We start from the raw sequence: 26,583 nt of genomic DNA on the forward strand, positions 1-26,583 counted from the left end.
GACCCACTGGAGCTCTTCTACTTGTGCACACTGAGTAGACCGTGCACACTAGCTCTGTGTCCTCCTCTTTTAGCGATGGCAACCTCAGGCCTTTTTTTTTAAAGCAAGTTTTTGTCTGAAAGAATATCAGAAAATTTGACTTCTCTTCTGTTCCCCTGAGCTCTCAGCACAGCACTCTTGCKTATTTGATTTGAAATATCTAAGTATCCCTACTTAAAGTTAAGGGTACACATTAGTCCTTTGTTGACTTAGAGTGAACAGCGGCAAAGCTGCTGATAACACTGACTGGGGTCACAGGCACGAGGCAGAAAAGCAGCTGCTAATGGCTTTCTCATGGCTTTCTCTTAGAGTCCCATTCCGAAACGCAGCTCCCAAGTATCTGGAATTTTCCAGATTATATTTTGAAATGTTCGCTTTATCGAGTAACTGGTGATCACGCTTTTATTGTCTAGCATCTGATCTGAATCACCTTCCCTCTCACTTCCAAAGAATTGGAGCAGTTGGTAAAACGTTCTTTTGCCTGCAAAAATGTTGCAAGTRCAAATGTAAACTGCAGCTTCACTTAATTCAACAGTCTGGTTTCTGAATTAAGTGTATTTCTCCACAGTCCAGAAAGCACTTGTACATAATCATAAATAGGCTATCTGTTATAAAGCAGCAAGACATCAGTCATAGTTATATTTTAATTAAACTATAAAAAGAGCATTATCAAATTACACTATAAACCAGGTATTTTTTTCTTTGTTTCATCTAAATGTGTATTACCTATAGATGACACTGTGATGGGTACCTCATAAATAGAAATGACCACATTAAGCAAACTTTACTCCTTATTTTTGTTACCTCCAAATGAAAACAATATTAAGAAAATGTGCAGAGTTCAGGCTTTCCTGGTTAACTGCTGTTGCGTAGGGCCAATGCTCATTTACCTACCTTAACTATAATGTTGATTTTATCTTAATTGGCCTTATTCAGTTCATCTGCCCTGGACGATGAATTTGGCTTTGTGTCATTATTCTCTTTCATTGAAGCAATTGAATACTGAAGTGCAAACAATGTGTATGTGTTCTCATTTAAGAAGGCGTAAAGCTTCTGTAAGGGTGTTATTTGTAGTACGAAATACACAAAGCTTTCAAAGAAAAAAACAAAGCTTTTTTCTTTTCGTTGAGAGTGTGAACCTCATCTCACAAGGTATAAATGGGTAAATTTTTTTCATCTAAAGAGTTAACAGAGATTTCTTTTTTATATATATTCAAGCAGTGAATAAATTGTCCAGTAGGTGGCTGGCATTCTCCGGCACTAGCCTGCAGCTTCCATAGAATTACTGTAATCATTTAAGCAAGCTTGCTCTCATCATGTGAAGCAGAGGGAGAATTGACGTCCAGAAGATCCTGCCTATAGGATCTGAGTCGCCAAAGGAGCTGTTCTTTTTCCTCACTTTAAATCCAACTGGCAAATGCAGGTGCTAAAACCCGGAAGAGATTGGGACCGCAGCATGAATGACAGCAACTATCAAAAGTTCTTGCTTTTTCGGACTCGGTTCTGCCCGGCAGAACTGCAGCAGGGAATTTAACTAGCTTTACTTTTGAAAATGCCTCCTACATATTGGGCTTTGAATTTTATAGACGGCCTTTTAGAGCTGAGGAATACCTAGCAGCAAGACAAGTCAGTGAGGAAAAGGCAAGTTTCAGGATTCAAACTGTGCTAAAAGATGTTTTCTTTTCAACTTATACTGTTGAAAACTATTGAATAGTGTGTCGTCGCTTTTTGTTTCGTTTATTTTCAAGATGTATCACAAAGTGGCATGACTTTTAAACTTCAGACTGTTTAAAGCAAGTAGCAGCAAAATTAAAGCAAGAGATTTTATACGAGGATTGTCAAAGAAAATTATCTTTGGAGAAAAACAAAGTGGGACAATGGCATCTGGAGAGTGCCTCCTGCTAGACCTGGAAATGGATAACTTCGTTCTCTACAACATCTCTGTCAACCAGAGTGCAAACCTCTCCATCCTGAGTGATGACTGGTTCTACCCAGCTTTCCTGTATGCCATCCCCACCATTTATGGGATCATCATTTTGATAGGCCTTGTTGGCAATATCACTTTGATTAAGATCTTCTGTACTGTGAAATCCATGAGAAATGTCCCTAATTTGTTCATCTCCAGTTTGGCTTTAGGAGACCTGCTGCTTTTAGTGACTTGTGTGCCTGTGGATGCCAGCAGGTACCTTGCTGATGAATGGCTGTTCGGCAGAATTGGATGTAAACTTATCCCCTTCATACAACTCACTTCCGTAGGGGTGTCAGTCTTTACTCTCACTGCTCTCTCAGCTGACAGGTAAGCTTTCTGCTGCAGTCTTGCAAAGAGGTCTGCATATTTACAGATCCATAAAATGCACAATTATGCATGCATGTTTTCAGGTAACAGCTAAAATGCTTGTAAGTGGCATTTTTAACCTAACGGGGGAAAAAGAGCAATGGTCATGTATTTCTGGTGGTTATGAAGACAAAACTCAAGGAGGTAGACTGAATGCAGGATACTTTTTCTAGGCTAAACTAAATGCTTGTAGGGTTTAGCTAATAGTCTTTTTTAATTAAAAGAAAAACAAAAACAGACCAAATTAAAGCCCAGAGAGAGAAAAGAGCCATTAAAGAAGGGCGCTCTGTTAAAAGATAGCATTTTCAAATTTGCCAGAAAGATAATTGATTTATATTTCATGAAGTATGCAGGCACTGGAGGAGCATTTTAAAGTGCAGTTAGAATCAATTCTTTATAGTGTCTTGCTTTCTTGAGGTTAATTACATATAAGGCAACAGTTTATAAAATATGTTCGTAATATTCAAATGAGAATGCCTGCAGTCAGGCATCTCAATCCACATTAGTAAGTGTATTTTCCCTGATTAAATGATCTTATCCAATCAAAACTGTTCTGTGTGGTTGGTTCAGCAACTTTGTCTTCCAATAATATTTGATATAAGTAGCATGCAAAAGCTATGTTATTTTAGAGTACATAAAAAAGCATTGACTTTTACAGAAAACATATTTCTAACAGTTGAGCACTATTTTAGATTTCTGTGAGGATTTTGACATAAACCTCTGAGCATTCAGATTTCAGTGTCAAAAGACATTTGAATTTAAATGTTACTTTGAAGGATGCAGCCTACCTTCCTGAAAAGAGTTTAGGTATTTATTGGACTGTTTTTTTTATATACATATATATATAGAAACATCTATCCACATCAAAGAGGCCAAGATACCTTGTTTATTATTTTTGTGCTTCAGAAAGAGTTTAAGGAATAATATGTCAACATGTTAAAGTTATGAAATCTCACAGAAGTGCCAGGATTTCAGATGAGAAAAACTCTTTCAGTTTTGTCTTGCTCAAAAAGACACAGGGATTGCAATTTACTGTAAAAGGGACGGGAAAGTAGGAAAACTATACAAATTTTCTAGTAAAGGATGACCTACACTTTCACTCTTGAGTTTCATGCAGCAGGTGGAACACTGCCCGTTCTGCCCATTTTCATGTTAGGAAAACAACAAATATTTCTCTAGGAACTTGGTATTTATAAAACTGTAATGTAAGTTGCTTTAAAAATGTCAGGAAAAGAAAAATGCATCATAAAGAAGAATATCATATTGAAAAATACTTGTTGCTCTCTGATCGCGTACTACATAAGCATTGCAAATGCTTTTACTGAGCAGTGCATCAACAGCAGTTATTGCCTGAAGTGAGTGAACAGAACAGAAAACTGCAGCTGTAGCAAACTTGTTTTCTGAAGACTTGAAATTCTCAACTTCAACTTTGTCTGAACCCTGTTAACTATCATGCTGCACTGGCAGTGAAATGTTGCAACACACTGAAATGCGACTTGGCTACAAGGGAGACAGGCATGCATGTCGGGGGAAGAGTTAATGTTCCCATTTTTAAGGGACCATTTTGCCCTATTCTAGTGTATCTGTTGCCTACTATAGAAGGACATAATAACACAACTTCTACCATCTTTAGATGTATGAAGCTTAAATGCTATGTATTGAACTAGAAATGGGCCTTAACTGTTATGTTTACTGAGTTTTTTATTTTGGTATATTATCAGCAGTGGTGAGATAGTTTTGTTGCAAAAATATATGGCCTACATTTTGTCAGCTCACAGTCTATTAGTTTAACTTCATTTTTTCAAAAACGTCATCCTGATCCCTAGGACTCGATATAAATCATGTCAGAAACATTAAGAAAATAAAATTAAAATGTACAGAGAAAGCTTCCCAAACATGAGTTGAATATAACAGTGCCTTCCTGAGACTGCAGACAAGACCTACAGCCCAACACTGCTGGGGGCAAGCTGTGCCACCTACCCCATGGAGAGATACTACACTTGCACCTGAGATGATTTCATTTCTGAATTCAAATACGCTGTTGTACCAAGGATAGGAAGCAACATATCCTGAAGGAGCTTCCCAGCCAGCCTTCTATCATCCCAGGGGCCTATGGAAATGCTTGCCAAATCCAGTGTGCTTTGCAGCATGGTCAGGGTAATGCAAAGAGCCAAGAGCCCAGCAGGTGACACCGCCCAGGCAGAGCTTATCTCACCTGGCTTTTGCAGTCTGAAGTGAGAGCTACTCTAAGCTAGACAGCAAGATGCTTTCTGGCCCATGGAGAGAAACTCTCGAGAGGAGCTGGGATAAATCACTGTATCAGGTATAGAGGTAGCCTACTGTTTAACATAAATTAGATGTGTGTATTTGAGATGGCTAATTTTGAGCGATGTCAGTCCTATCTGACATGCTTCCATGAGGCATCTAAATGATCCTGTTCTCAAAAATTGAAACAATGGACCCTGGAGAGAATAACCTGCTCCTCAAAATGGTCTGAACTGCATCTCACGGCATTGTCTCCATGAAGAGGGACTACAGGCCTTGTGTTCATAATTCATAATTCTGCAAAGATTGGAATCTCAATTCCAGTCAGCTTCCATTAACAAAAGAAAGTGAGAAAAACTATCAGCGTTACTGATATTACCAGCATATCATAATGATGTCTAGAAAGACCCGGCATCTTTGAGATAAGAGATCTACCATGTGAAGGAAAGCACTGGAGTGTAATGCAAGAGAGTCTTTCCCAGATAGATTCCCATCCAAATACAACACGAAATGTGGTGGGTGACAAGCAAATACAGTGGCATGAGGGAGCAGTGAAACAAGTAGTCTACATGTTATAACGATACAAATCATCTTGATTGCTATGGATCACCTTCTAAGGACTACTCCCAGTTTTAGTACATGTTGCACAGCCCACATCATATAAACAAACGCACCTTCCTGAGGCATCCTTTAAGCTGAGAAAGAAAAAATGAGTCTATCATTTGGTGGCTGCAAACTCTTAGCTAAGTACCAGCCTCCACCACAGAGCACCTAAAGCTTCTTGGAGGTTTGTCCTGCCAACACCTACCAGTTATATAAATAATTGCTCACGTGCAAACTTTTCTCAAAGACTGTATTTTGCCAAAAACTGCTGATTTCCATTCCTCCTGTTGTAGGAGTCCCCTGGTCTGTGAGGTGCTGCACGTGCATATACATGCACACACGCATACGTGCACATGTTTGCTTAGGTAGGGCATAGCTCAAAGGATCCCAGCATGTTTAGGCCCGCTCTGTGTACACAAATGAGCCTGTATCAGGCTAAAATGAAATTATTCTGCAGGGTATGGGAGAAAGGGCGAAGAAGAGTTAACAATATTCCAAATGTATTTTCTGTGGGACTGCTCTGCTGACTACATGGTACTTGCATCTGTCTAGCTACATTTGCAGGAGCAGCGAGAGCTGTCATTGGGGCCTGTTTTCCTGTCAGCATTGCAAATTTGCAGAACAGCTGGGACAGGGTTAAGGCCTGTGGTGTGCTTACAGCCACCCTCCGTGAGTGATAAGGCACCACGGCTGAGTATACAAGAGCAAGGGAGCAAGCAGTCAGTGCGCGGGTATGCGTGTTTGTGTGTTTTAGAAAGACCGTAAATGAATCTGGCAGTGGAAGGATGTCTGTCTGCACTGTTGTTCTGCTCTGTCAAGATAGAAGATTTCTTCAGCTGCTGCTCAGCACATCCCCACAAGGAGGGCATCCGAGTGTACATGCCCACCTGCCTGCCCTCCTTGTAGGTGTAAGGGGTGGAGAGGCACACTGTGAGAGTGAACACACCTGCGCCTCTAGCCCAGGTGGCAGAAAAGTCAAAAGTGGCTCAGTTAGTAAAAAAGAATTTGAAAATGTCTTGGTGAGGTAAGAGGAAAATCAACCCATTTAATTGCCCTTGTCATGGAAAATGTCTTTATTTAATTTACTATTTCTTCCATGACTGACAGAATTTATACATTTGCATTTGAATTACCCAAGCTGTCAACCACTGATCATATTCTCCACTGTTTTTCTCAGATAGTAAAAAAAAAAAATGACTTGGTGCTCATGCCGTGAAGCCCTCCTGAAATAATGTTGTTTCTATAAACACATGGCAGAGTAAATGCAAAGCATAACTGGAGTTTGCAAATGGATCTTTATTTAAGTACTTCAGTTTATCAGGATTTTCGTGTTGGCAAACTACAGGAATGTCTGCCACATGGATCAGCCAGCCAGCCGGTTGCAGAATCATTTAGCASGGATAGACACACAGGCACAAATTATGAATACGAGGTTAGGTTGCTTATGCTGGCAAGACCAGCTCTCAAAAGCAGGAAAGTAGGGTGGCAGCTCTGAGAACTGAAATGAAGAAGTTAGAAATTAAGATCACTTTTGGAAATGTTAATCTTAGCGCTTAGATGCAGGAACACAGCAGTGCTTCCAGCAGCGCTGTGTCTCTTGGAGAGGTCACAGACACAATCTTCCAATGTTCCTATAAAACTCATATGACAGTTTATTTATCTAAGAAACAAACAAAAAACAAAAAAAACAACAAACAAACAACCCTTTCTCCCAAATGATGGTAGTGAAGAGGAAGAAGGAGATCCAGAGCTTCTAGAAGGATACTTTTAAATATGCAAAAAACTTTGTTGGGCTCATCTCTGTGCTCTGGATGTCTTCAGCTTCTGCTATTAATAACATATACAATACCAAAAAAGGGGTAATACTCCTCATTTATATCATTCTACAATTGCTGTAGTATGTTTCCACAAGAGAACTAAGGGAAGTGTGCCACCCTTAAAAAAAAAGCTATGGAAAGACAGAGTGGTTTTCTAGAGTGTTGATTCCCAATTTACTGAAAGACACTTTTTTAAATGCCATCAATTGTGAAATGTCAGGTCCATAATGGTTGTTAATTTATTCCAGGCAGTCTAGCCACAGCATTCAGGAAATCCCTGTAAGGACACTAGGCATCTTTTGGGGCAATTTACTTCTTGTGCTACAATTAACTGTGCAGCATCAGGAAGGTTTTGAACAGGAGAAAGCCACTTTCTGAAATATAAAGACAATCCCTAATCTAGTCTATGCAAATTGGCAGAATGATACCCCTGCACTTACCTTTTGCATTCACAGACACAACCTAAGACAGAACATTAGTTCTTCCAAATCAGATAAGAAAATCTAAGGGGCTTTGAATCTATATGCAAAGCTTTTGCTCCCACAGAAGCACTGAGCAGCCTCTCTTGAAGAGGGGAACTGGATCCTAGCTACTTGCTTTGCTTTCCTGCAGCTGCTTTTCCTGTGCTGATGGCATGGTGCATGTGCAGATGGACACACACATTTCTTCCAGCTGATGGACAGAATCTTAGATCCTGTGTTGCTGGCCACTATGTCAACACAATATAAACAGTCTAACATCCTTGTTTTTAGCCTGMATTTCCTCAGCCCTAGCATCCATCTGCACCAAGAGAAACAGAGCAAGCTGCACAAACTTTCTGAATATCTTGATTAGCCAGAGCAGATGGCTAAAACACGATAGATGTGATTCTATTACCAGGAACATTACAGCTTCCATTTATATCACTGGGACCGGTGTGCAGATCTGAGGGCAGAGTCAGTGTTAATGTGCTGGAGACTGTCAATATTTAAGCAACTAAAGGGAAGAAAAGTTGGATTATCTATTGTTTACATTTCAGTAAAACCTAAAACCCCCAATCAGTTGTCATGGTCTCCTAGTACTAGGACCTGTACGCACTGTTAACCGGGAGAGGAACTGACTGCAGAGAATTTGCAGGTTGTCTGTCTGATTGAATGTGGTGGGTTGGAGGTCATCACTGCTGCCAGGTGATGAGCCCACGGTGGTCATATCAGCTCAGGCATTAATAGCCGGTGTCCAGATATGGGCAACATCCTCACCACAAATGAGCAGAAGAGACTTCAGCGAAAAAAGCAGAAGCAAGCAGCCTGGGCTGTATAGTTTGCAGTATAAGCAGTGACACATCCAACAGCTGCTTTGCTTACAAACAGGTTCTGCAATAACCTGTTTTCTTTTTATTTTTAACATGACACTAACGCTAACCCTGTGTGGTCCCCTTGGGTGGTTTCTCACCAATTTTGCATCAATTTGCTCAACTCACATAATACCATTTAAGATACCAGGAACCATGAGATCCTCTCTGACCTCCTGTCCTTAGCAGACTGCTCGCTTCTCCCATGCACACCTTCTGCTGTGTATGATCTTAGGCAGAGCAATGAATTTCAGTGTCCAGAAGAGCAAACTGTGCCCTGGGGCAGAAACRGGATGAATAGGAAGTGTGGGTTAGATGAGTGGACAGTGAGGTGGATTGAGAACTGGCTGAAAGGCACAGCTCAGAGGGTTGTCACCAGTGGCCTGGCATCTAGCTGGAGGCCTGTGGCTAGTGGCATTCCCCAGGGCTCAGTGCTCGGTCCCATCCTGTTCAACTTCTTCATCAACGACATGGATGAGGGGACAGAGTGCCTCCTCAGCAAGTTTGCTGAGGATACCAAGCTGGGAGGAGTGGCTGACACACCTGAAGGCTGTGCTGCCATTCAGAGAGTCCTGGACAGGATGGAGAGCTGGGCAGAGAGGAACCTCATGAGGTTCAACAAGGGCAAGTGCAGGGTCCTGCACCTAGGGTAAAATAACCCCAGGCACCAGTACAAGCTGGGGGCTGACCTTCTGGAGAGCAGCTCTGCAGAGAAGGACCTGGGAGTGCTGGGAGATGACAAGTTGACCATGAGCCAGCAATTTGCCCTTGTGGCCAGGAAGGCCAATGGTATCCTGGGGTGCATTAGGAAGAGTGTTGCCAGCAGGTCGAGGGACGTGATCCTGCCCCTCTACTCAGCCCTGGTGAGGCCTCATCTCGAGTACTGTGTCCAGTTCTGGGCTCCCCACTACAAGAGAGACATGGAGCTACTGGAGAGAGTCCAGCGGAGGGCTATAAAGATGATCAGAGGGCTGGAGCTCCTGCCCTACGAGGAACGGCTGCGAGAGCTGGGCCTCTTCAGCCTGGGGAAGAGAAGACTGAGGGGGCATCTGATCAATGTGTACAAGTACCTGAAGGGAGGGTGTCAAGGGGACAGGGACAAACTCTTTTCAGTTGTCTCATGTAACAGGACAAGAGGCAATGGGCAGAAATTGAACCACAGGAAGTTCCGCCTGACCGTGAGGGGGAATTTCTTCACTGTGAGAGTGACAGAGCACTGGCACAGGTTGCCCAGAGAGGTTGTGGAATCTCCTTCTCTGGAGATCTTCAAGGCCCTCCTGGATGCAAGCCTGTCTAACATGCTGTAGGTGACCCTGCTGAGCAGGGAGGTTGGACTAGATGATCTCCAGAGGTCCCTTCCAACCTTACTGATTCTATGATTCTATGATTCCTGGGCTCCCTGCAGTGGCAAGGCACTGAAAGACATCCTAGTAGTAAGCCAGATCATGTGCTGTAGAGGAAGGCAGAAAGCTGAAGTCTTCTATAAGAAACTACCTTCCTGACCCCCGTTCGGTAATCAGTTTAACCTCAGTGTAGGAGGTTGCAGAGCCTCTAAGGGAGATGCATCCTCAGAGCTCTGTTCCTCTTGTCCTCACCTGCTCTCCCACCACAGCCAGTCTCTGCAGCTCCATGGAAGGGCAGGAGGGAATACAGTACCATGACACATGAAGAGGAAAAACTATTTCTTGATAATTGCAGACAGCCCTGAAACATGAGGTTTAGTCATAGTCTGTCAAATGACCTGGGAGAGCCACAGATGAGGATGCACCAGCTGCTCTGGCCATCCAGTTCAGTAATTTTTCTCACACCCTGCCTACATGCACAGAGGCTGCTGAATATTTCTTAGTAGCTAATTAAAACAGATCATTTCAATGACGCTAGACAACTTCCTAAGTACTCTGACTAAAGATGCAGATACCAACCTGTCCCCTACAAGTGTCTCCAGCAACCTATTATCCTCACTGCTTAGAAATGATGTCACTTTTCCAGTCTAAGTTTGTCTGGCCTCTAACTATTTTATCTACTTACACCTTTCTCAGTAAGATGGAAATATTCCTATATTTTCTTGCTGTGAAAATACCTTTATAGATGATCATCCTTGAAAGTCACCATTTGGCTAAACTGACTTAAAATTGTTTTCTCTGCTCTTGACTCCTCCTTTTGGCAGCCTGCTTCAAATTCTTCCCAATATTTGATATCTTTCTTGAAATTAGCCAATACCATAAACAGAACATTCAGTATAATCCTACAGTGCTGTCAGCACCAGGGACAACATTACTGGTACATTGCTAATAATAATCAGACTACTAACATAATAATAGCCAAGGATTGCATTAGACTTTTGCCCCTAAATGGAGCAGAAAGTTTATATGGAGATGATGGTCTCTTATGACTGCTGTCTTTATGAAGTTACAGAAAGGACTTAAGCATCAGTTAAATATATCAGACTTTTAAACTAGCTAGTTTAGGAACTGATTACACTAAAGCCTTGACACCATAAGAATGACATGAGATATTTCATTTTCTCAAGTGCAGTACAGAGATGCTCTAAGGTCTTTTCTTGCTCATCTCTTTCCATGAAAGATCTCCAGTCTGTTGGTATAACATGTCCACTTGGGTCCTAGATATACCACTTTGCACTTTGATACGGCTTCTATTACACTCCGGTCATTTATCCCAACGGTTACAGTCTGGTCAACCACCACGTCATCTGCAAACTTTCCCAGCAAAATCTTTACACCTGCTGGAGCGAGCCGATAAATGCAGCAAGTAGCACTGCAGCCAGAGTGCATTCCCAGGAGCCAAGCTAGGATGACTCTGTGCATTGGCACCTTCATACAAGCACGTTCAGAGACCTGTTGTGGAGCCTGCTGGTGAGGCCATGGGGCAGGAGATCCCCATGCAACACTGCTCCCCCAGTCTGGCCACAGCCTCAGCACTGCTATTTTCATCTCTGTCCTGTGGGAGAGGGGCATGGATACTGTGAGCGTGGATGAGGGAGGGGAAAGCACATGTGCCCAGGCACATGCGTGTACATATCCATGTGCAAGGTCACTCATGCCAACATGACCACATGTGCTGCACTTCCCTTACACGCCATTGTGGCCCACATCCTTTTCACGACTGACAACCCCATAAAGAAACATAGGAAGCAATTTGTTTTGACAAAATCTATCATGCATTAAACAACAGGGACTGATGTTAATTATAATTTCTCAGTAAGTATTTACAGTTCCATTATTCTGTCAACAGCTGACCTCAGGAAATCCAAATACTTGCAATTTCCATATTCATACCTTTCAGCCTTCTAAACTTTACAGCTTGGAGCCAATTCTCAAGTTCTTGGGAATTTCTCCAGTTTTTCAAGGTTTGCGAAAAACAAATACCAGTGGTTATAGTTGTTTTCTGTCTGGTTCCTTTAATACTCCTAGGTGTAAATTATTCAGGCCTGCTGGTGTGAAAATGCTTTGTGTTAGCAGATATTGGCTCACATCTTCCTTAATACAGCTACTACATCTACAGCACTGCACACAAGGTGCATTTACGCTTAAAGACCAATATCTAGTGATTGCTTTCCACTTTGTTTCCGTCATTGTTTATACTTTCACCATTTACATGTATGGCTGACTTACTGATTTTTTTGTTTCTGATATATTTAAAAATGCACATTTGTCTGTCATATAGTGACCTCTGATATTTTATTGGCTCCTTCAGCTTCTCTTATCAGACACCTACATTTTTAAACTGCAATACTTGCTGTCATTTACATTTGCTTTTTTTTCCCATCTGTCGTATATTGATTTTTTTAATTGTGTCTTTGAGGTTTTATCACAACTCCACATTTTCTCTCAGTTAGAGTAGCTTTTTGCCTGGCACATTTTTTTCAGGGTAAGGTGGGGAGGCTACTATTCAACTACTTATGCTTTGTTATTATTGCCTACATTATGTTTACTTTCCCAGTCAGTTATACTGACAACTGGTGCTGAGAAACATGCCAAGCTGGGCTACTGGCTGTGTGTGAGAACTCTCTGGTTTTGAAGTCAAAGGGTGTTTTTAAAATAATGAGTACCATCCCGCCCTCAGATGACAAGCCTCAAATCCAATTGCAAAACCTGCATCGAACTGCTAGGCTGTCCCCACTGAAATCATTGATTTGGGATCAGGGCTTCATTCCAAGACTCCACTGAAGATCACCCCCTGAGAATAGCTACCCTAGGTGCAGGGGGCACTTTCTAATAAGGAAAGCATTTTCCACAGAACTCCTGCTATTTCCTGTAGTAATCTTCCCATCCATTGTTTTCCATATCTATAGTTAATTCATGAAATGGTTTGTGCTCTGGATGGTAGTGACTAGGAATAGCACAGTTACTATTAAATGGTTACTATTTAAGCTCTCCTTTCCAAATATACTAGTGTAATTTAATGTCTAAAAAAATGTTTAAACTCTCACTCTCTGACCTGAGTCATTCCTAGACTGAAATTCTTATTAATCCAGATTCCATTAGGTCTCCTTCTTAAATACACCAGTGTAATTTAATGTTGTCTAAAACACTCTGTTTCTGCTCTCATTATTTGACCTGAGTCATTCCTAGACTAAAATTCTTATTAATCTAGATTCCAGGATGGCATAGCAGTATGCAGGAATATGGGCTGAACTTTGAACTCAGACTTCAAAAAGTAAGAACTATGCCACTTCAACCACTGCAACTTTTTTATTTTCCCATTGAAATGTTAATTCACAGGAAGAAGATGGCAATGTATGTAAGACTAGCCCATTAGAGATGTCTTTGTGCCCATGTACAATTTGCTAAAGTAAAGATTTTAATAACAGATGTTCACCCAAGAACCATGCATAATAATCATAATCTTAACTAAGTATGCTAAAAGCAGATAGACCCAAAATTGCAGGAGTGTGTTGCTGGGTTAGACAATCTAGCAATTTTGTGGGTTTATTGAATTATTTGTCTTCCAAACTATAAATATTCATAGTGCTCATGGTGGAAACAATAAAGAAAGTTTGGGGCATTGTCTTTTTCATAAATTTCTTCAGATACTTAGGAAAACTTTTTCATTGCTTTCAAAATGGGACTTTACACTCAACAAGACTCCATATGTTTCATTTATGCAGTCTTCATATAGCATCAAGTCTTCCTTTGTTGCTTGAGGTTTTTTGCATGATAATTGAGCCAGTCCTTCAGATTATGTAGGCAAAATAATAATGTGATACTAGTAGGACATAATTACAAATTTTTAATGAGAAGATTTTCATTCGCTATGTTCATAGGCCAAGACCAGATCAAGGTGCACACATTAAGCTTAGAAATGGGAACAGATGACTCTGAGGATCGGATGAACTATGAATTGCACATGTTTTTTTCCTCTTTTGGTTTCAAGTGGGAACAGAAATATGGGGACATACTGACTAAAAGGCTGTTCTTTCATCGTTACAATGATAAGCACTTGCAATTTCAGGAGCTCATTTTCTAGATCTGGGAAGAATGCAGCATTTTTACTTCACAGTAATTTACATAGTTATTTTTCTAAGACTTAGTGCACCCCAACTAATCCCTGCTTTTTATTCAAATTTCAGGTTCACCACATTAGCCCAATAGCTCAAAATAGAGCTCAATTAAAACAGATTCAGAAGCTTGAAAGTGGTTTTCTAACTTCAGAGAAAAACAGAAACCGTAAAGTAGATCTGAAAGATGACAAGTCTGTCTGCCAGCCTGCTGCAGTCTAAGTAATGGGACTGGTAATGAAGCAAAGACAGGCAAGCTTTCAGAAATTTTGTTTGAACATTTTTTAAGGCATTTGTTTTTTCAGATGTCTTACAAAGTCAGGAGTGGGGACCAACATGTTCTTATGTAAACGCTCTGTAGGACATAGTAATGGATGATATTTAGATGAAACATGCATTAACTCTGAAGTACTCCTGCAAATCCATTCTGGAGTGGCAGAATTCCTTGTCCCTGTAGGAAGGATGGAAAGGATTTTTTTCTCTTCAGATATTTTTCAGTGATGTGTTTGCAGAGCTGTGCAACACAACTTCCCATTTGCCTTGGAAGGGAGTTGGAGGGAAGAGGTTCGGCTAGGGGAAGACAAATATCTTTGGAAGGACTGTAGAAAGAAGAGTACTGCTCTGTGACAAAGCCTATTTCAGCCATTTTCTCTTGATCCTATCCTACTGCAGCGAAATATGAGGGGGAAGGAGTTGCAAGAGCACCTCAGTGCCTCTTCTTAAGGTGCATTTTACAAATGAGAGTGATATATGAAAATGCTGCTGTAAAAGCTTTGCTGTCCTGTTGGGTCACCAGGAACATCCCTAGCGAGCTGCTTGTGTGAAAGCCCACTTTTGCAGATGCCTCATGTTGCCATAAGGGAGAGACACTCACTATTACCAGTGGCAGAAATTACAGTCTCACCTTCATATGTTGTACCATATATCTCTCAGTTCATGGTCACAGAGAAACTATTATTATTAAAAAAGACACTGGTGATTTTGGATGAAATGAGAGTCTACTGACCTGCCACGTGTAAAAACAGGTAAAATCTCCCAGTTTAAAAAGCCCATCTCATTATTCATCACCCATACCTATCAGACACATAACGAGAGCTGTTGTAAAGGGAATATACATTAGGTTTAATTACTGCCATAAGAGAAGGGGAAAGGCATCAGCACAAAGCAGTCAAAAAGCAGGAACGCAAGTTAGGCTGCCTACAGCACCAGCTTCCCCACACAACATAGCATTACCTCCTTAAAGAAGCAAAAATCAGAAAGTGAGACATGTGGAGCTCAATGTAAAATCCAAGGGAAAAGATCTGACTTTCCTCTGGAGCTTTGGTCGTTTTAATTTGATTTTTGTGACTGATGTAGCTGGCAGCAAGAAAGTGGATGAAGGTGACAAGACAAAGAAACACGAGGGACACACTGGGCCTGCTGCCACTTTAGGGATAAGATCCTTTCTTCTCCAGTGTAAGTGCAAAAGCAACCCCTCATATCTCTGTGCTTGGGAGGCACTATGAATTTGAGGGCAAAGTCCATTTATATTTCAGCTGGTGTGTATTTTTTCTTAGCTCAGTTGTGGATCACAAGAGTAGCTAAAATGCTTTGTGTGAGCTGAAAAGCTGCATCTAGGTAACTGACATCCATTTGGGGCTTTATTTTGATTTGTGCCTTTGGAGGATGTATCTGTAACTATTTTTTCTAGTAACAAAAATGTTTCTGTGTTTATATTTAAACTTGTGGCTTTGGCCTAAGTGTATGGTATTAACCAATGTTTGCATAGTCAAAGTTTGAGAGTACATTTGGTGATGTTATCGTTAGTAACATTATAATTAACACAAGGATAATGACACAACTTTCCACAGTTTCCCTGACATATTAACCTTGGTGGGAAAAATAATCACTACACTAAACCTTTGGTGTGTCATATTTTAGCAATTTAGAGTCATTTCAGTGGTTTCAGTTATGACAAACAGTTATCCAATGAGCACAATAGAAATCCTAAGAGACAAATACAGGATATTTGCCAGGATTCAACGGGAAAGCAAACACTCTTGGGGCTCCTACCAATCTCTTCTGCCACGCTCTTTTAAATTCTAGTGGTTATAACAAATTCAGTCAGAAATTGAATTCTGGTTGCTGGGATTAAGTTGAGAAATGACTGGTCACCATATGCTACCAAATTCTTGTGTCGAAGGCACTGCACTGGGTGAGGTTTCATTAGGATGCCTAGGTAGCACTGGCCCAGCCCCTGCCAGCGCTGACTCCAAAGGTGGAGTCACGTTGTACCAAACAGCGCCAGCCTTCCCACAAATCCTTTGCGCAGCTTGAGCCACTGGGCTGAAGCAGCTCCATGACCAGATTCCTCCTCCATGTCTTGGAAACCAACTCTGGGAACAGGGACCACATCAGAGCTGTCAAGGAAGGTGAAAGTGTGAATTCTCCTGTGAGGTAAATCCTAAAGACACCATGGGGAACTGCTTTGATCTGCCAGAGCCTTACAAAGAGATGTTCACCCTTGGCCAAAACTCCCAGTTAATACTTCTGAGGTTCTCATGTGATTGATTATTGCATTTAACGAGGATTTTAAATGATAGACTGACTTTTTTTTTGAAGTGCCATGTGTAATTTGTTTTTAATGGCAGAGAAAGTCATTCCTAGCTGCTGTGTACGAGGCAGGTTGCAGCCTAGGAAGAGCAATGGGAACGGAGAAGTCCAAAGGCTGAGCCATAGGAAAGGTCAGCATCTCATTCATATTTCCAGCCAAATCAGCAACCCAGTCATTTTCATCTGGGCCATTTGACAACTGAAGAGAGATTGGAGTTGACATAAGTTCTTAACTTTCATTTTTTATTCAATCTGAGTATTCAGAAGGCACATTTTTCTTTTTAAGCTTTGGCCTTTATTGTGGTGCATGAATCATATCTTTGATTTTTAATCTTTTTTTAAGAATTTCTTTAAGAGCAGATTGGGGAAGGAGTTCAGCTGAAACACAGCAGTATCATACAACAATTACAGAGAGTGAAATGGAAGAAGAGAGAAAGCAGAGGTGATAAACCCAAAGCTATGACTGTGTTCATTGCAGACAAGCTGAATGTGCAATGTGATACATTCCCCTAGATCTCATACTACTACATGAGTTGAAAATAACGCTGTTGTAAGAACTTTGCATAAGCACTCGCTCTGCCAGCCATGCAGCATCCACTGAGGTATGGGGATATATTCATCAAAGTCTCCTTCAAAGTAGATTGGATTATTCAAATGCTGGAAGCTAAGTATGGGAAAGTTAAGTACCTCAGGCTCACTCCTGAGGTGAAATTTAGCTATTTGAAATTGCCTGTGAAGCTAGTCCTCTCATTGCCCAGACTCCTTCCACAGAAAATGGAAAGAAAGGCAACTCCACAGGGTTTCCCATCCCAACCCTCTCAGATGTCTGCTTCAGGACTGCAGGAATTATCGCTGGAATTGCCTCTCCACTGACTATAGCAGAAGCTTAGGTAGATGCTCCGCTCTCAGAGTTTTGGTAGGGGTAGGTTGCACCCCCACAGTCTAATGAAGATATGGGGAAGATAAGGGGAACTAGATTCAATTCATCCAAATTCAATCAGCCATAGGGTGGTCATTTCCACCTGAGCTTCTTACTGTCCACCTGTGCTTTTCACAGGAGACAGAGGAAAGTTCTGTAGCACTAAGTGATGCTAAAAGTTAAAACCTGTTTGCTGGAGATGCAAGTGGCATGGATTAGACATTGCTCATGTCTCACAGGGGTGACTGACCATAGAAATCAGAAATGTCCAAGATTAAGTTTGTTGCTGTGATGCTGATCACAACTGATTTGATTGTGCAGAGCAGGAAAAACTATGCTCAGCAGTTTAGGGGAGAACTTCACAACTTTGCCCAGGCATGGGAAAGCCCTCTAGCGATGGCCTTGGGGAGGGCAGAGGGGGATGAGGGGAGCTTGCTCTCACCTGTGTAGGACCAGCCATTTAGCAGGAAAAGTAGCAACAGCTCCCACAGCCAGAGCTATTCTGATGTGCAGTTGATAAGCGAAAGGGAAAGACTAACTCATTGAAAAAGAAGAGGCACTAGATAAAGCTGTGGAAAGCTTGAAATCATGTTTGACATACGAGCTGAAAATACAAATGCTGAAAAACAGGGCTACCTGCTGCTCAAAATCAGTCCAGCTTGCTGCAGTTCTTAAGAAATTTTAACCAAATTTCAAAATTCAGGATTGGCCCCTCTTGAAAGTGGTGTGGAAAAATAGAGTAATAAGGATATAAGCTCTGCTCTGTAATCAACCAAGAGATGCAGCTTTTTCACCTTTTGAGCATAGACCACAGGAAGCTCTTCCAGAGGCCCCCTAGCCCCAGCGCTGGGAGATGGTCGTGCACCCATGAGTATGTCCCTGCAGAGAATAAAATTCTGCAGCCAAAACCAAAACTGATGTGGGAAAATAGGGCTGTTGAAACATAAGCTAGGGAGAGACCATTAAAATAGCAGTAATGCAGCTGGAAATAAAGACTCCCACTAGCTCAATACTGACCAATTAAGCATTAATACTCAGATGAAAATAAATTACTGAAGATCTCTGAGTAAGTTAGCTCACCATAAAGTAAGTCATACAGATAGTCAGCAAAATAATTTGATTCAATTGTCAGCCTTGTAAGAAAATATGTATCCATGTTCCTATATCTGAGAACCTACATTTTCAAGACCTATTTTTCTAGTTTCTTTTTTTCCAGTTTATCTTTTTGTACTTTTGACCTCATGATTTGGGTCTACATTGAGCTCTTTGCAATACAGACCTTTTATAGATCTTCTTTTTATCTGTTGTAGCAGGCTATGTAAAATAAATTAAATGCCTAATAATCAGTGCCAGCATTCCTAGCCATTTGTAATTACATTCTTTCAAAATTATGTTGTTCGGAAATGCCATCTCTAATTAAAATGTACTAATAACTTGAAATAGATTCATTTTCTGACTCTTCCTAATCCATTTATGTTCATAAAAATAAAACAGAATCTCTCTTTCTCTCAATATTTCAATTCATTCACATTACTGGAAGTTAACACTGGAAAATATTCTTTCAGCTGGCTACATTACATATAAGAAAATCACTGCAATAATTATGCTAATATGCCATGGTGATGAGCATACAAAAAGCACCTAGAGAAATAACTTTGAACTAACTAAACTTATTGATACCTGGATATGTAATTCATTTCCTTTTGTATTTCTTCTCTTTAAGAGTCACTGAAGTTAACTGAGGTGAACTGATGTTCAGTTAGCTAGTGTTTCTGTCAATAATATATATAAGCAGTGAACCAGACTATAACGTGAGCTATTTTAGCTGCATTGTTTTAGTAATCTGCCTATCTCTTCCATTTTATTACTGTAAGAGTTGGAACACCATAGCTGTTTAAATGCTGTGATTTTCTTCACCTGAGATGATGATCTTGCACTGGAGGATTGTGCTTCGTAGTATTACACCCCCAACTTCAGAGTGCAAGTTAAAGCAGTGCTAGGCAAGCACAGAAAATACTGTGTCTTACTACTATAGCTGTATAGTTGCAGTAAAGGGGAGAGCTTGGCACACAAGTAGTTAAACAAAAGACTAATGAGCACGATGTCTGCAGTCTGTTAAGGAACTGAAAAATATCTACGCTAGGCACTTGTGGGATAATACAGAGAAACATCTGCAGATGAGAAGATGTCCAGATACAGTCTTTAGACACAGCCTTTACACTCGGGCTGCCAGGCGGCTGGGTCCCGGCGCGTGCTGCCGTGCCCTGGGCAGAGCGCTGTGCTTACTACCCCTGCTCCCAGGCCCAGTCCAGCTGGTGAAAGAGCCAGGACCTTGGAAGGAGCTGAGAAACAGACTCTGGAGCAGCCACACGAACAAGTACACCGCCATACCAAAAACAGGCCAAAGCAGCTGAGGGCCCAAGGTCTCGGCCACCCCACAGAATAGAAGAGACCAAGGGGCCAAGTGTGCCACTGCCAGTGCGAGAGTCAGATACTGAAAAAAGCATTCAACCAAGCAATGCACTGGAAATAGCAAGATTGTAACTGGTATGATAATGAGCCTGAATAATAATTTATGAAAGCCACAGATATTTCTTCCTACATATTTTTTTCTTCTGCAGTTTTCCTTAAATATATATGTGAATTGTAATTTATTCATAGTGTGCATTCCTGCCAGATCAGGGCTCCTTTGTTCTGTGGTCTTCCCGTTCCACACGTCAGGTTCAAATAAGTTTACTTCTTTCATTTTCTTGGATTCTAAAACATGATTTTGTGAAAGGCTGACCTTGTGAAAGACAAAATAGTAAATCAAAAAATATCATCTACATATTTAGCACAGCAAGCAATGCTTTTCTTCAGGCAAGTCAGTCAGTCAGCAGCTCTGACTGCTTAGCCTGGGGGCATTTAGTTACGGACAACTGACAAAGCCAACTACACCACCAAACAGCAATTCAAATGGGCAACATGCTCTTTGCAGCCTCCAGAAACATAAGATTTGGCTCGCAGAAGGCTGTGTACTCACAGCTCTAAAAGGAGTATGTGGCCACTTCTGCAAATTCAGTAACCCCTGTAGTTTCCTTGAATAGTGTTCTGCGAAGGGGTGTAAACTGTCCTATGCTTTTAAAGAGAACCTTCTGATTACACTTCTTATCTTAATGATACTCGGACACGTACGTGTTAATGTCAGGCAGCACTGAGCTTTGTCAGACCAATTACAAACTGAATGAACTCAGAATCAACACACGTGAAACTGGACGAGCTCATGCCAGGTGGCGCTGCTTTGAAATGAGAAAACCCTCAAAAACAGTGAAATTTAAAACAAGATTAAAAAAAATAGCAGTCTTGAGTAAAAATGATTTTTGTATGCTTTTTATAAATGAAAGGATCTGTGAATGGTAAGCACAAATACATCACCCAAGTATTCTAACTGATCAATGTTGAGGTCAATAAATTATTTCTTTCTTCTTTTCTTAGGTATAAAGCTATAGTAAGACCAATGGAGATCCAAGCATCCCATGCACTGATGAAGATTTGTGTGAGAGCTGCTATAATCTGGATCGTTTCCATGTTGCTTGCCATTCCTGAAGCTGTGTTTTCTGATTTGCATCCCTTCCATGACAAAGGCACTAATAAAACCTTCGTCAGCTGTGCTCCTTACCCACATTCAGATGGGCTACATCCCAAAATTCATTCAATGGCATCATTTCTGATCTTTTATGTCATTCCCCTGTCTGTCATTTCTGTATATTATTATTTCATTGCTAAGAATTTGATCCGGAGCGCTTACAACATCCCCGTGGAAGGAAATATGCATGTGAGGAAACAGGTACAGATTTTATTTTCCTCAAAAATCCACATTCCTTGTGAAGCCAGGAGTTAAGAGTGTGTTGAAGTTTCGACTACATGGAGGGAAATTTATATCAGGACAGCATGCATCTGTTGYACAATTTTAATAGACTGAATGGACTTAACAAATAAAAACGATTGAATGCAATCCTGTCATGGCACAGCACTAAACAGTTAAAAAAAAAAATCTTCTCATGTTTCTAAGTTCAGAGACTTTGGCAATGTGGTTACCATGGGAAACACAGCAGGAAACTCTTGCCAAGGTCTGGGTAGGTATTGACTACGATGCAAGAAAAGAGGCAGAGCTAGGGATGGTGTTTTGAAATTGAAGCTGAGGAGTTACATAGAAGAAAAAAAAAAACTTGTCAAAATTGCTCTATCAGAGAGAGGGTCTTGGATAAAATCAAGTGGTCCCTTTTCACACAGCTAAACACTGGCTCTGCTATTCAGTTCTCAGGAATGGAAAAGCAGAAGGGATAAAGCAAGAGCACAGCGAAGAAGTGCAAGTGCAGGAGGCACTCTGTGCGCCAGCCCTCCTGGCGCGGGATGTGCTGGTTGGTCAGGGAGGAAGGTGGGGCGCGAAGCTGCCTGTGAGAGTGGCTGTGTCTCTCCACGCTTGCAACCACTCCAGCTCGTCCCCCAGGAGCCTGTGCTGCTGGTGCTATGCARTGTGCTGCAGAAACCAGTACAAACTGGAGAGGGGCCGGAGAGRGGAAAGCGGGCACAGAGGCATTGGGGAAGGAGGACGGAGCAGGACAGCGTGGGCTTTGTTCTGGGACCCTGGCGTCAGGTCCTCACAGCAGCAGCGACGCACTGTCTCCACAAGTGTGCTGCAATTGCGAGTGCAATTTTGCGAGTGATCTTTGCAGTGCGTAAATAGAGGCTAAAGTCTCAGGAAAAAAGGAGAAGTCTGTCTTCTCTCTCTGAAACCTGTCAGGCATAATTCTCTCTAAAAATGCCTCTTTTTCTGTGGTCTCTAGAAGAGTGGTATTGGACTGAATAGCCTATCCACTTCTTATTTGCCCTCCAATAGAGCAAGTTCCTGTCGATCTACTTCTGGTCCAATAGGTAGTAGATTCAGCTTCTACTTTAGACAGTTTTGATTTTCATAAGCATTTTTCTGTCTCTGTCCTCTGTCTTTTAACCTGCCCTTTTCACCCTTGTAACCAGTCTTACCTCTGTTTCTGTCACTCATGAATGGGGCTTTTCACAGAACTCCTCTGACTGTCCCACAGCAGAACTGTGTCAAGGTAGCTCAGCAACTACAGAGAAAAAGAGTCATTTCCAGGAGGAAATCCAAATTCTGTAYGAGCAACTGGGTTCTTCAGGTCACTGCTTAAATTCAAATGCATTTAAGCCTTGGGCTTGTCTAACTAAGAAAGCAGTAGCAGGATAACTTGTTTCTAAACAGTTTATTTACCTTGACATATGCCCTTGCTTTCAACTGAGGACTGCTTCAACTTAAACTAAACTGTCACAAACCATTCTTCAACTGAATGAATGTCCATATAATTGCCCTAAGCTGACATCTCCACCTTAGGCTGCCCTAACATAATCTTCTCATGTGGTCTTCTGGTGATATAAAACAGCAGGGGTGGAAAACTGTGTTTTCTGCCCATTAAATGATGTGCAATCCATGAAATCTTAATCCTTCTTCCTTTTTGAATGCAGATAGATCTTTTCCCCTGCAGGCCATTTTTTCTGATGATTCAGTGACTGTTTTGATTAAAGACAGTAAACTGAGTAGTAAAAGCAGACCTTTCCCCCTTTGGTTCTGGGAAGGGAACTCTAAAGAAAGCAAAAGGACAAGCTGCAGCCTAGCACCATCAGTCCTGCAGTGCATTCAGGAGCTATAGGTCTCTATCACAGATAACTGGTATTGATTTCTTTATTGCGTTGTTTCCTTTCTTTATAGTGCAGATGTGGCTTCAGTAGCCCTGTATCAAATTAAGGATACATTTAAAAAGAATATATGGTTCAGCCATGGAGAGCCCTTTCTCAAAGGATTTAATTTTCAGCCCGCTCTCTGGAGACATTATCATCTGGTACATGTCAATCCTTTCTGAGCTCAATGGCTAATTTTCAGTTGGTGCCATTAAAGGGGCACAAAATAAAGTCAAAATGGGCTTGCCAGGTCTCTCCTGCCTGCTCCCTGCTTACTGCCACCCTGAGCAAAGATCAGCTTATGTGAGCTGCTCAATTTCTGATCTACGTCTACAGCTCAGGAGGTGAGGATGTGCTCTTTCATGTAATCTTTCAGCTGAATAATAAAAAACAGGCAGCAAGACTTATCAGAGCCATACACAAAACACAAAGCTTGCCCCAAGTGTGGTATACTACCAGCAAAACAGTATATGTGGCTGTGTGAACAGTGGTATATTAAAGGGAAGAGGGAATTCTATGAAAAAAAAAAACTAGAAGTTTCACATTTTTGAAATCTCATCTTCTGACTTTTAATCAAGGAGCATTTTCCTCAGAAAAATTAAATGGGTGAACTTTGATCAAATCCTGCATTASCCTTTCCCATCCATGCTGCGCTTCTTTGTATTTTCACCTTGGCCATATCTCCTGCAGAGTGATGACTGGGCGCAGCCCAAGAGCTTGATTAGGAGCCACGGCTGCCCAAATGCAGGAGCAAGGGCAGGGGGTTCTAAGGACCATGTGGACTTTCAAGCCATTGAGATTGCATTCAAATATAGGGAGCAGGTGCCAAAAAATTACRTAGCATTTTCTGGGTAGAGAGGCAGTAATTACTAGAGAGAAGAACATTACAAAGCCCTAAAAAAGCAACAGTGTTATACTTTTCATGCCAGCAAACTTGGGCACGGAACTCGGCAACTCACCCAGTGTGCAGTGTGTTTCAGCAGGTTTTTCTGGACAATTCTGTCCATCTTCTTCTTTCATGTGACCTCATGGTCAATAGTTCTTGTTTTCATTAGGAAGAAAAATGTGGGTTTTAGTGGAGTTGTTACCTTAGTGTACAATGCTGATGGAGAAAAGGAAAAGTATGGCTTACCTCAGCTCATTGCAGTTGAGCAATACCTTTGGGTTGGCTCCAAGCCTTTACATCTAAATAAAACAAAATGGTGGTGTATCTGTGTGAAGGTTATATTGCTTGCTAGCTGACGTTGTAAAAATGCACCTTCTTCTAATGTAGCTCTAATTTTGCTAGAGAGATGATTGTCTGTCTATTCACCATCTACATCGGCTACTCTTCGGGTCCCCAACTCTTTCAGCTGAAGGTCCACCTCTGAACTGCCTTGTTTCTCTAAATATAGATTTTTTTTCTTTCAGTTTCTCCAGTTGCTTTGGCCTACAGGTGCTGCACCTGATCTCTGCAGGCTATGAGCAGTTGGCAGCRCATTTGTGTACATATACCACCCAGCCCCAAGGCATAAAGTACTGCCTTTGGGCTCTGTGAAGTAACCCAGACTCCTACCCTAGCAAATAATTAATGATGGTGTCTGCACTTTTGTTATTTGAGGTAGGATCTTACTAAATGACAAGCCATTGAAAGTTTATCTCTGAATAGAAAAGGACAGATTACACTTCATTATTTAATGAATTTACAAAATCATTTGTTTTTAGGGGAAGGGTGGATGAAGAGAGGCAAGGAAGGTTCTTAACTCTGTGTTCACCTGCAGTCCAGTTCCCCTGCTCTCCTTGTGCCACCTTTCACACATTAGCCCCTAAGCTACCACACTGGGAAAAATAGTTAGCTACTGGTCAAAGCAAGTTGCTAATCTCACTTTGTTGGGTTTCCCTTTGTTCTTCCAGATTGAATCTCGTAAGCGCCTGGCCAGGACAGTACTGGTCTTTGTATGCCTCTTTGCCTTCTGCTGGCTTCCCACTCACATCATCTATTTGTACCGGTCCTACCACTACTCAGAGGTGGACACCTCAGTGCTGCATTTCATTGCCAGCCTCTGCGCTCGGATCCTGGCCTTCACTAACTCTTGCGTCAACCCATTTGCTCTCTACTTGCTCAGCAAGAGCTTTAGAAAACAGTTCAACAACCAGCTGTTCTGCTGCAGAGCTCGCCTCCTCATCCGCTCTCAGAGCATGGCCAGGAGCACCACACGAATGACCTCCCTCAAGAGCACCAACCACTCCCTGGCTACCTTCAGCCTTATCAATGGCAACCACGCCTGTCATGAAGGCTATATCTAAACTTCACAGTGTGGCAGGCTGGTTTTGCTCTGCAGGGCTGGGGAGTAGCACACACATGCGCACATGCACACACACGCACAGAAGGAAACCTGTTGTGTTCAGAGATCTCAGCAGCTTGAAGTGTCCAACTTTTCATCCTGGGCTGAGAGATGTCTGCAGCAGCAGACCACTTAGTACCTAACCACAGGAGCTCCCTGGGATGAGCTGCATCCCTTCAAGACCACTGCCTTTAATGGAAGTGAAGAGAGCGCCATAAGATCAAATCCAGACTGAACCTGGAGTTTCTCCATCAGTTTCTGCTCAATCCTGGACTTGGGCAGGCTTGCAGGAGTGGTAAAGACTGTCCAAGGGACACAAAATTTGTCTGAATGGTATAACTTATTTTGATGCCAAAATAAATCCACCTAAAGAAGGTAAATAATTTTGTAAAGGAGTTCAGTGTAGGTTATTTACAGACTTTTCAAGTATTTATTAATGTTCTGAGTACAGTATTAATTCATGGTGTAAAAGATATCAAGAGTTTACCAGGATATGTTGATGGCCCCATCTGAAATGAGCAGTATCTTTGCACCACATTAATGTGAAAGCAGTAAAGTGAATAAATGTGAATTGGAATATGTTTACAATTTTTAAATGTATGAGCTTTGCCATGTTGCAGAAGAGACAGCACAGCATTTTCTCAGTATTCCTATTTTGTTCTTCCTGTCTTCAAGGTGTGAGATAATGGATGTTTCACCACCTACAGGGTAATGCAGATTTTTAGGTGGGTTTGGATAAGGGCAGACAAGTAATAGAAAATGAAGTAGAGATATTTTTCATGCAGTAGTGCTTTGTAGCACTCTTGTTGTTCAGTAAAAGCCATCAGRAGTGCAAGGTCTTATCTCCAACCAGCAGCTTTTTCCTTCTAACTTCATAGAAATCTTCTATCTTCATAGAAATCTGTGGAGACAGAGTGACAAAACTGACTAACAGACTGGAGAATCAAGTCTTCTATACTTTTCACTTCAGAATAGTTCTTGTACCAGGTATCAGCTATTCTCTAAGTAGGAGCACAATGTCCTGCAGATAACAAATTGTTGACATGCATGGGCTACCGAAGTTACACACCTGATAAAGAAAGTTGCTGCAAATGAGGCCAAAAAAAACCAA

The 26,583-nt window shown here is 41.5% G+C and overlaps 1 protein-coding gene across 2 annotated transcripts; it reads left to right on the plus strand.

Annotated features, from left to right (window-relative positions):
* Positions 1-1,916: 1,916 nt before the first annotated feature.
* Positions 1,917-25,434, plus strand: GRPR (gastrin releasing peptide receptor). Of its 2 annotated transcripts, XM_085323110.1 has the most exons (4): positions 1,917-2,335; positions 20,893-21,244; positions 22,524-22,592; positions 25,042-25,434. In XM_085323110.1, the coding sequence occupies exons 1-4, from the start codon at positions 1,917-1,919 to the stop codon at positions 25,432-25,434; spliced, it is 1,233 nt and encodes a 410-aa protein (XP_085179236.1). The 2 variants fall into 2 exon arrangements, with proteins under 2 accessions (XP_085179236.1, XP_085179237.1); XM_085323111.1 differs by lacking the exon at positions 22,524-22,592.
* The last annotated feature ends 1,149 nt before the right edge of the window (positions 25,435-26,583 follow it).

Source organism: Rhea americana, unplaced genomic scaffold, assembly GCF_003343005.1.
Source record: "Rhea americana isolate MKP2758 unplaced genomic scaffold, rheAme1 scaffold_82, whole genome shotgun sequence".
Taxonomy (NCBI): domain Eukaryota; kingdom Metazoa; phylum Chordata; class Aves; order Rheiformes; family Rheidae; genus Rhea; species Rhea americana.